Source organism: Pangasianodon hypophthalmus, chromosome 20, assembly GCF_027358585.1.
Source record: "Pangasianodon hypophthalmus isolate fPanHyp1 chromosome 20, fPanHyp1.pri, whole genome shotgun sequence".
NCBI classification, from domain to species: Eukaryota; Metazoa; Chordata; class Actinopteri; order Siluriformes; family Pangasiidae; genus Pangasianodon; species Pangasianodon hypophthalmus.
In genome coordinates this window covers 3,843,697-3,855,022 of record NC_069729.1, presented here as the reverse complement: position 1 = coordinate 3,855,022, position 11,326 = coordinate 3,843,697, and the positions used below count along the sequence as shown (strand labels likewise).

Genomic DNA, 11,326 nt, shown 5'->3' with positions numbered 1-11,326 from the left:
TCTAGGACCATCCACTGTAGCAGAAAGTGAGTCGCTGGGGTGGCAGCTTAATTGTCTGTACCTTTAATATGTATAGTTCTCCAAGAAATTTGGACATAGTGTATCTTTAAAAAAAGACCTTTTAGAGTAAAGCTTTAAAAATGCTCTACATGATACACACTAAAGGTACAAAAGGTGTATGTTTGAGGGAACCACTGCAGCATCAAGGAATTGTACAGTTTAGTACCTCTTTTTCTGATTGTGTACAACCTTATGTCACAATATTATAAATAATCTAAACGTGTAAACTGCAACTATATGCACTTCAGTGTGATGAGAAGGCCAGACAGAGTCATGTGTGTGTCAGTATCGAGGCGACGGGACAGAAAGCCTATCAGGATGTTAAGCAGCTGCAACCGCTTCTAACATTTCAGGGGTCATCTCAAACTCGGCCAACCTTTGACCTCTGGGTTCAGGGGCTTTAAGAGAACGCGCCGGTTTCCCACACACTTCTCTGAGCGCTAATCAGTAATGTGTCACATCATCCGAGTGTGCTGGTGAGCTCTGAGTGCAGATAGCATCAGCCTGTCTCTTACAGAGCCATGTAGAGAAATTCCATCCGAAAGTGTGACAGCAAATAGTGGCAGTGTGTTAGAGGATGGGAGTGTAATTTTCCTCAAAGCATCACAGATCACGTGAACCATGATGCTCTCTTTACCATTTTATACGTGATGCTCTCTTTACCATTTTATAATCAGCTTAAAACTTTATTACGTTCATCACAGCCAATGTGGTGTAAAGATTTATTCAAATGATGAAAAGTATACTTTATACATTTATAATAATTGTTTAATAAATAAAGCAAGTCATAAAATGCTGGTAAATTTTAAACAACTTTAAATAAAATGAATAAATGAACTTTAAATAAAATTTAAATGCTAAAATAAGATAGCAGAATGCTAGATAATTTCCAATTACAGACAAATCACAGGTGTAAATAAAAATGTAAAATGTAGAAATTAGACCACATATATAAATGAAGGTATACTTATAGGCATACTTAATTTTTTTAATATATAAAGTTTAAATATTTTCAGTAATGATTTGCAACTGTTTTAAATTTAATTTTAATGAATGTAATTATTAACCAGCAAAGTTATAAGAATTTTACGAGTGGTTAAAATGAGGGTTGTATCTTTTTTTTTTTTTTTTGGGTTAATTTAATTTGTATTAATAAAAAAAATAAACAATTTAGTTATTTTTTAAGTGATATTTTTACATATAAAAATGTACAATTTTCATTAATTTTTTAAATTATTTTAAATGTAATTTTAATTAATTTAAATATTATCCAGCACATAAATTCACATAAAATTTAAATACATAAACAAATAAATAAAATATTTATTTATTTATTTATTTAAAATTATGCATGAGACTGTGATGAGAAAGGTCAAGATTAAAGGTCAAGATTAAATGGCGTAAAATACAAAGTAAACCTTTAATTATTGCGATATTTCTTTTCTGAGTCTCAGCGTGAGATCTACCTCCAGCTCAGTCTCACAGCAGGACTGGGTGGAACAGCTTGGTTTTACAACCCGGAATAATGTCAAACACTACATATTTGCTTTAACGCTGTTCTTTTTTTCTATCACAAGTGTATAATTACGTACTTCGAGATTTGAGGCTACTTATACACTGATAAAGTTCAGGCAGGAGCTAAAAACGTGCGCTCATTAGAAAAGCCTTCATTCTCGCGATTCTCAAGACAAACTTGGATGAAGTCTGTGATTAGAAAACTCGTTTCTCTGCCCGTGACCTTTCAAGGTTTCCAGACTTTCTCTGAGTCAGGTTGGATTAAGCTATTTGGAGGTTAGGGGTGGGAACCACGTCACCACACAATGGAGCGGGACTCGAAAAAAAAGTGAAGCTATTTGTCCCTGGAATAGTTACACCCCCCCTTTAAACTGCCTTTGTTCCAGATGACATTTCAAAAGGGGGATTGGAGTCATTAAGGCAGAGGTTAGCCGACGTGGGAGGGAATTAAAGTAGATGAGCCTTTAAAAGATCAGTGTAGTGTTTTATGTGTATATATGTATATATATATATATATATATATATATATATATATATATATATATATATATATATATATTAGTTTTTTATTTAAATTTGCAGGAATATGTTGTATTTTTCCAGATGTGGAAAAAATCAGAGTGTCCAACTGAACATGAATAACACTGTAATCATCCTTGATTAAGATGGATTTTCTAATGATAGATTTCTTAAGGAAGAAATCTGACATAGCAGATCCAAAAGGAAAATTCATAAAAGATGTGCGAGGAAAGCCAAGCACTCTCAAGACACCCTGGCGTTTAACAACCAGAGCCTGGCTCAAAGGCAGACAGCTAAAGAGATGAGGAAAGACAATATTGACACAAAATGAGACGGAAACAGATAAGAAGCAGCAAGACGTCAACATCCAGCCAGTGAAAGTCACTGTGGAGAAAAAGGTTAAGAGGGGAAATCTTAATCAACGGACATCAAACTGAAAGTATTAAAAGGCGTTTGTATCAAGCAGTCATGAGTGAATGTTGCTGAGAGTTGATGCAGCGCTTGTGTTAATGTGCGCGCACAAAAAAAAGCACCAAAAAAACAACAATCGAGTGTGATCATGTCATCATGTCTGTTTGCATACCAGAAATAGAAAATGCTAGTATGTTGCTGGACATAAAAATCTATTTATCCCAATCCTGATTGCCTCCATGAGAGTCACATGACACCAATAACACACACACACATACACACACTTCACTGGAGAAAAAGTGAAGTATGCAAATATGCTCATATGCTCTCACACACATTGATTACCTCCTGCAATCATTAGCCCAAGAGTTTTAGAGAAAGACAGCATGCACACACACACACACACACGCACGCACACACTTCACTGTAGAAAAAGTGAAGTATGCAAATATGCTCAAATGCTCTCACACACACTGAGTACCTCCTGCAATCATTAGCCCAAGAGTTTTAGAGAAAGAGAGAACACACACACACTTACTTTTTTCACCCACATTAACTCCTCTGAGCATCTGCTCTCTGAAGGTGTAAAATATGTTTTATTTAATTAATTATATCCTGGATGTGATCCAGTCACAGGAGCTTGTTTCCACTCCTGATTTACAGACTCAAGAATATAATGTAAGTACAGCTCCAAATCCACTGGAAAAGACAGAGGGTCAAACAGTTATATTTAATGTTGTGAGATGTCCATGAAACTAGAAAGATTCTATGCTAGACAAAATACCTGTAAAATATAGCATGTTTTTTCTTTACATGTGGTCTGAGATCAGTTTATGGCTTTTCTCCTAAAGGCTGAAGTGAAACCGATCTGATTTGAACACTTCTCTTTCCACCTTGAGTGAGTTAAAAAGAGTGAAGAGTCATCCGACTCGCACGCACATCGATCCTGAGCAATTTGTTGCAATTGAATTAATCGGCCTGTTCTCGACAACAAAGCCGACTGTCGCCATGACTACCACGGCCGACAAACAACAGGTCATTAGGTCCAATCAGATGCACACACAGGCATGTAAACACACACACACACACACATATGGGAGGTCAACAATGCTGCTAGAGCACTGACACTAAATCACAAAGGTTGATCCATGATTCATCGGTGAGGTTAGAGGCGAATCCATTCAGAGCATTGCGTCAAAGGGCATCAATGTGACCTGACACTTGTTTTAGCTAAGAAGCTACAGGAGGTAGCGCTAACATACAGCCCAAATGCATGTGGTTAGATCTCTTTGACGCTGTTTGGCATGGACATGCTAATCTAACAGATTGTAATGCAGCTCAGCTACTTGTATACATGTGTGAGAGAAAGTGAAAGGAGTGATCTGAATCTTTCAGAGAGACTGAGCATCAGGGTCTGTCTCCTCCTTCAGCCTGGGTGAAAGGAGCGCTCCATTCATATGCCGTAAAGCTCTGAGAGAATGATGCAGCCGAGTTGCTGGTTAACAGGCTGCCTCTGTTATGCAGATCTGATCGGGTTAGCAGGAGGACACGTCAGTATCCACAGCTGCTTCTAGAAAGCTTGGAGTGAAGGCTTCTCCAGAGACAGGCTCCTAACTCTGACCTTCACCCTTACAGAACAGCCACCACACCACTCTGAGAGAGGCAGCCATTCTGGGTGCAACAATATGATGAAATTTTAAAACCAAAGACCATGTGTCAATCAGCTCTCCATCACAAAAATCATTCCTTTTTGGTGTATGAGTACGTATTTAAGCTGTATTATTCATAATAATAAATAATGTCATTTTGATACCTAGTTAAACTAGCTAGTTGGTTGCTATAGTCTGATACAACGCAGAGCATTGCTAAATTGTTAACACTTCGCACAATTTGATTTTTTTGTATGCCAGAACAAAATGCACTTCACCCAGAATGTTTTTTCTATACAGAAGACATAGAGATGTTTTTCTCCCTCTAGGTGGTGCTAGTGTGCAATATGTCAAAACATCTGTATTAGCATAATGCTGTTTTCTGTTTATTTTTTATAACACATGCATTAAATCTTTAAGAGAACAATCATTAATAATGTGAATTTTATCAGTAAGGAGATGTTTATTTAACATTTTTGGAAGGAGTCTCCAGCGTCAGTGCTTTGGATCAGTCAGAGGTAAAGCTGTAACTTTAAGATTTGTGCCACAGTGAAGTTTTCAGGACAGAAGAGTTTACACTTTTCTGTAATGACAACCTGCATTTTTTTATTTTATTTTTATATAACCTTATTATGTTCAAGAGAAAAAAAAAGAAACATTAAACATAACTTTAACAAGAATATGAACTATGACGTGCCATTATTTAGTAAATAACCATTGTTAATGTTGGAAGATAGCTCTTCAGGACACGCTGTTACAGGAAAATGATCAACATTGCAGTGGTAGCCGTAACTCACACCAACCTGTCATTGATTATTTTCCTATAACAGCTCACTCACTTTGACTAAGGCACAATATTATTACTGTTTCAAAAAAAAAAAAAAAAACACTAGTTTTTAAATTTTTTTTTATTTTTCTACATGTAAAATAAAACCTTCTTTATTTTTGTCTTGAATAATGTGACTTGTACAACAAAGTGACATACAGTATACTGATTTTTTTTCTCTAAGCAAACACTAGGTAGGCAGACTCATTATCTAAAACATATGCTATGTGAATAGCTATAAAGTAAATGTGCATTATGCAGTAATGTTTGAAAAATCCATCCTAAAAGATCCCGCTTATTTTACATTTGAACCACGTAACCTTCCTTCCCTCTTCCCTTTCTCTTCTTCCCCACCTCGTTTCCACTTTCACTTCGTCTACGGTTTCAGATGAGGCCTCAGAGCACAAGGGAGATCTTTGTCTGATCCTTGCTCCGGTCGTTAACAGCTCAGGCTAAGAGTGCTGCGAATGGTTAGCGTTGTTAATGCCGAGTGTTATAAATGGGATTTCCCCAGCTGCACTGAACGTAGCCCTCTGTATAACACGGGTTAAGTGCTAGCATTTCCCAGGTCCTTAGGAGAGTTATTAGCATCTGTAACATACGCTACGTGGAACCAGAGTAACAAGGAAACAGCTCACGCTACACACTGAGAAAATATTTTTTTAACGATCAGAGTTTTGTACCAGCTTGTTTAGGTCCTATTCCTGTAGTGGTGCTTTGTGGGATTCCACAAGTTCACAGAATCACAGATTAAAATCATGATACCATCAGACAACTTAAGGAAATACCCCTTAAAATCATGCTAATATTGTTTGGATTTTTTACATATGCACGGCTGATCTTGAATCAACATAAACACAGCAGGTAAATGGGGCACAAGCGCTGATCAGTATGCAAACACTCACAAATCCAATGCTAATAGCAGCTGTAATGAACCTCGTTAGCACAAAGAAAATCAATCACCCGAGTGACGAGAATTAATAATTCAACACGTGTCGTACAACATAAAACCGGCATCTCCTGATCCTCTTCCCACCCTCAGCCCTCATCTCTGGCTTTAACATGTACATGAACTTGAACATACACTGAAATAAAAGAAAATTTTAAAGATCATTACACATACTGTACATATACATAATAATATAATAAAATTAGGTTTATTAGAAATAGGAAGGTTAAAAACAGTGCTCAGGGTTCATCATGAGTTATTTTCCTCATACACTGGGTCTTTTTTCTCAGCTGACGGTGCTGAGCTAATTTCCTCTAATTTAATGAAACACAATTGAACGCATTAAAGTCAAACAAAATCCCTTCTTATCCTGAGCTAATCTTATAAATGTGTGAGTACAGAATTTTACTGAACACAATGCCAACAGAAGCTACACAGAACCCAGGAGGACAGAAATAACAGGATATTTTCAGCTGGACGTCTCTTCGTACAGTGACGGTAATAAAAACAGGTCTTGACTGCAGCAGATCCCTGGCATCTTGTGAATATTTAGAAAATCATGTATTATTTAAGGAATTCCAGCTTGGATGAATGGTACAGAATGGGAATGTGAGTTCCAAGTGCATTACCTTCATTACTTATTAATTCCAGTAAGGCACAGAGACCACGCCCCTTTCACTGGTATTGACAGAGGTCTAACAGAGGCCACGCCTCCTTCCCTGGGACTCACTGGTACAGAGGTCATACCTCCTTCACAGGAACTGATGTAAAGGCCACGCCTCCTTGACGAGGACTCAATGACGCACAGGCCGCACCTCCTTCACTGGGACTGACTGGTACAGAGGGCACACCTCCTTCCCTGGTACTGACAAGAGGTCTGACAGAAGCCACGCCTCCTACTCTGGTACTCAAAGACGACTGACAGAGGCCACACCTCCTTCACTGGTACTGACAGAAGACGGACAGAGACCACACCTCCTGCCCTGCTACTGTCAGAGGACTGACAGAGGCCACGCCTCTTTCCCCAGGTACTCACAGAGGTCTGACACAGGTCACACCTCCTTCCTTGTATTTGACAAGAGCTCTGCTAGAGACCACACCTCCTTCACTGTTACTGTCTCCTTCCCCAGGTACTTACACCCACCCGCTTCTCTGGTACTGACAGAGGCCACACCTCCTTCACTGGAAGGAATCAGTCGCAGCTGATACACACTGCAATCATGAATCATACTGAGATCAGTGCACTGAATCGATTCAGTGAAATGTTGTGTTGATGGAGCTAAACTCATACCTACCTTTCAGAACTCTTCTTCAGTTCTTCGGTTCTTCTTCGGTTGTCCTCCAGTAAAAGCTTTTTGTGGAATCTAAGAACCCTTAATTATCCGATGAACCCTTACAGAACCTTTTTTTAAGAGTGTACACCTGATAAAGTGTGAAGAACAGCACCAGGAGAAACAAATACCTTCAACCTGACAGCAGCTGCTAGCAAGTTCTGTTAGTTCTGTTTGCTTTACTAACTGCCCTCTCAAAAGGATCTGAAGTGTGTGTGTCTGTGTGTACACCTGCCTGTCTGCTTTTCCTAATCTCTCCTTGTCTAGGGTCAAATCATGGCCACATACCTTATCTAACTGTCTCTCAGCCACACACACACACACACACACACACACACACACACAAAATTGTCAGAATAATGAATGCCTTTATTTCAGCCTTCATAAAGCTCTTTAAGAGATGCTATTGCACTGAAGGCTATAAAGTCACCCCATACTGAGCATAGCAGTCAGTCTCTCTCTCTCTCTCTCTCACACACACACACACACACACACACACACACAAACAATAGGCTCCGAAGCTCAGTAAGAAATGTCTGCAGTCATTTTGCCGGGAAGAAACTCTGATTTTATTGTAGAGCTGCAAAAGTTGGGTAATTAGGGCTGCATTCCTGAGCTGACTGTTGCCCTGTAATAGTTTACAGCAATGGAGCAAGCACGGGCGAGCTTTCTCCGCTCTCAAAAACCAACCAGGCAACCGGCCCCACCTTCCTCGGTAAAGACTGCAGTGCAGGAACCGATATTTGCTTTCACAGCCAAGAAGAGTTTCTATAAACAGTGTACTGAATTAAATTAGCTTTCTGGGCAAAATCAGAAATGTGGAAATACGCGTAGCTCAGCGAACAGTTTAAGAACTGCAAGGTGCATGAAATATATAGCTTTCTTCGAAGTTCTACACATATGCCAGTAAGCAGCAAGACATTTAAAAGATGTGAAAAATAAACATTTTTGCCAGACTTTAACATGATTTCCGGAATTTGATCGGAGTGAAAGTAATATGTCTCTTTCTTCAGGATTTCAAGCGCATTGGTGCCATCACCTAATCAGGATTGTTACGTGACTAATGCAGCATTCGACTAAAGGTCGGAACTCCTAATTTCCAACCTCTGATGAGAAAAAACACCCCTCTCAACTCGGAATTCCTACTCAGGAACTCGGGACAGTCGCCTCAACTCTGAGTTCAGCAAGTGACATCAAATCAACATGGCTGCTCACAGCATCAGCAGTAAACAACGCAGCACTTCTTTAAAGGAGTTATACTGTATATACAAGTATTTGCTTTAGATCAATCAACATACAGAAATATTCGCTTGATAAATCTAACACTAACAAACAACTTATATTGTTTGACTTAGAGGTACTAGATAGAGTCCTAGCGATACTAGCAAGCTATCTAACTTGCCAATCAAAAAACAGTAGAAACAAATATTAAAGTGAAAGAGTTATACTATCCATTTCAACTTCCTGATTGACTAAAGGAAAAAAAGTGGCGGTACTTATTTGTTTTTCCCAGCATGGTTTGGCTTCTTTTGTGGATCTATTGAGGGCAATTCAAGTTGTGCTGTTGGTTGACAATGCTAATTTGCATGTCAAAGTTGAGCTCTATGTGAAGTTTTTTGCCCCAAAATTCTGTCAGATGAAAAACCAGCAGCAAAATCCATGAAAATTGATGTCATATTGAAATTCTAGCAAAAAAAAAAAAAAAAAGCTCGCATTATTGCTTGTTAACCCTGAGTTACAGTCCAGTCAAGCCTCTCTTTTCCATTCCACACCACTAATTCTACATTATAATGTCGAAAGCCTTGGAGTCGCCCAAGCAGGAATGTGGCTCGAACCTCCAGAATAGCGTGAATAGCCGGCTCAGTGTAAACAGTTATCTTTGGGAGGGTGGCTAAGCTTCGCACAATACACGCACTGCCAAGTCTATTCACTACAAGAACACTAGTATGGCCTACTAAGGCACATTTTAACCCTCAGTTCTTACCCTCAGCTGAACAAATATGAGACCAGACACAGATTCAGAGCTTAGCAGGACATCGGTCCGTGAAAACCACAGAAATATGAGATGGGGTATGAAAGCGTGTGGCTCTTTGATGTTTAGAAATCCTAACTAACGATGGATAAACTGCATTTTCACACATCTAACTCTGTGTTTTTCTTACAAGCAGTAAGAGTCTCCTCAGCACCTCCAGAGTGAATCCGATGCTCTGTTTGCTCTACATGATGCACGGATGATAGGCGAGATAAGGAAAGACACATTTGCTGAAGGAGGAGGTGTGTGTGTTTGTATAGACGTGGTGTTTTACCTCCAGTTGTGCATGATGAAGCCAGGACAGTGCTCCCCACACACATTACAGGGTTGGCCTCGTCCCAGATCATCCAGCGCAGTAGGCTAAATGGGGAGAGAAGAGAAACCTTCAGAGAAGTCAGGTACATCCATGTACTCTCGGAACTAAAAAGTAGCAAAACGCTTTACTGGGATGCTTTCCTTAAAGGAAATAAATCCACCTTGAATGACTTGTTTACTAATCTTTTTAATTAATACGTGATCTTCTATAGCATCCAAGAATTCTTTTATAGTGAAATTCTCAATATGTTGGTCTATTTTCACTAATGGTTTAATGCATTACCCACAATGCCATCTGACTACCTTCTGTTCGTGGTGACAGTGGGATTGAGTCCTTGCTTCATTTCTATCTGAAGAGAGCGATGCAGCGGAGCTTTAGTGCTTTAGTTCATCCAGCTCTCTCAACTCCTTATCTGTACCCTCTGCTCAAACTTTTATGCTACATCAACCTCATCATCTTTAGCTGCATATCGTATAGCTGTGTTGCATTCTGGGACTCTGAGTCCAGCGTTTCTCATTGGTAGCTGCTGCACTAGCTGCACTAGCAATAACAATGCCAATTGCTCTTGTGCAACACACAACCCCAAAGTTCTGAAGGGAATAATGAAAATGCAACACCAACCAACAAATTAGCACCAGACACAACACAAAACAAATATTTCAGTACAAACAAATTTAATGTGTTTTTGGAACATTATGAAAGTAATTCAACTTTTTACTGAACTTGTGCATTTACTGTATATCTACCAGTGGGAACAAAAATGTAGCTCTTAGTGGGGCACTGAACTGTACCTGGGATAATGCTCTCAAGCGTACCTTTGGAACCTTTATTAGTATCTTTAGTATCTTTGATCATTTAAAGGTATACTATATTTACATTTCCTGATGAAATATGCACATTAAAGGTACAAAAGATGACAAGTGACAAGGAAAGGTACTATTTTAATGTGAGAGTGGTTCAATTCCACTTTATCTCTCCCCCACCATCCCAAACGAGACCAGGCTATCTCTCAGGTAAAATTATCCATGTAATAAGTAGATATTTATCACTAATCCTCCCATGATAACCTAATCCCCACATCCTAATCCCCACACTGCCCCAGTCTCAGTGTCCCGCAAAAGCCTGGGAGTGCGTGTGTGCGTTACTCATTATTCATGCACTTCTGCTGAATAATTGATGTACTCAATGGCCAGTGCAAGGCTGATACATGCCAAAGACATACGACATTCAGTTTAAACATCATTCACAGGAAATAAAAATTAAAAAGACAGTTTGTCCGAGTGCATGGGGGATGAACGGGAGAGGGAAACACACAGGATAAGTCCCAAACTGCTTACTACAGCAGGACACTGAGTAGTATGTCCAGAGAGTGCATCACTTCAGGTGCAATACTTTTGGCACACTGTTTAGCTCGGTGGTATGCGGATTCTCCAAACTACGCATTACGCAATTACGCACGCAATATTGCGCTCGGTGCAGCGAGACTTTAGTGCGTAAAGACGCACAGCGGCGAAATAAAAGTGCACTTTACTCACCGAGCGGCTGGAGTTCCTCCTCTTAGAGCTTCTGCTGAACATGGCAGGTCCAGAGAGGTGAATTTGAGCTGGGAATGAAAGAGGACACTCGGAGGAGTCCCTGTGCGCCCCTCTGTGTGTGCGTGTGTGTGCGTTTGTGCGTGAAACCATGACCATCGTGCACCGTGTGTGTGTGTGTGCGTG

The 11,326-nt window shown here is 39.6% G+C and overlaps 1 protein-coding gene across 1 annotated transcript in view; it reads right to left on the bottom strand.

Annotated features, from left to right (window-relative positions):
• The window catches only part of prickle2b (prickle homolog 2b), a 97,383-nt gene extending 86,057 nt beyond the window's left edge, over positions 1 to 11,326 (bottom strand). The window contains exons 1-2 of the mRNA XM_026935716.3: positions 11,144 to 11,326; positions 9,567 to 9,652 (exon numbers count right to left, since the gene is read on the bottom strand). Of these exons, the coding sequence (XP_026791517.3) occupies positions 9,567 to 9,652; positions 11,144 to 11,299 (242 nt within the window). The 5' untranslated portion in view covers positions 11,300 to 11,326. The remainder of the gene's footprint in view (positions 1 to 9,566; positions 9,653 to 11,143) is intronic.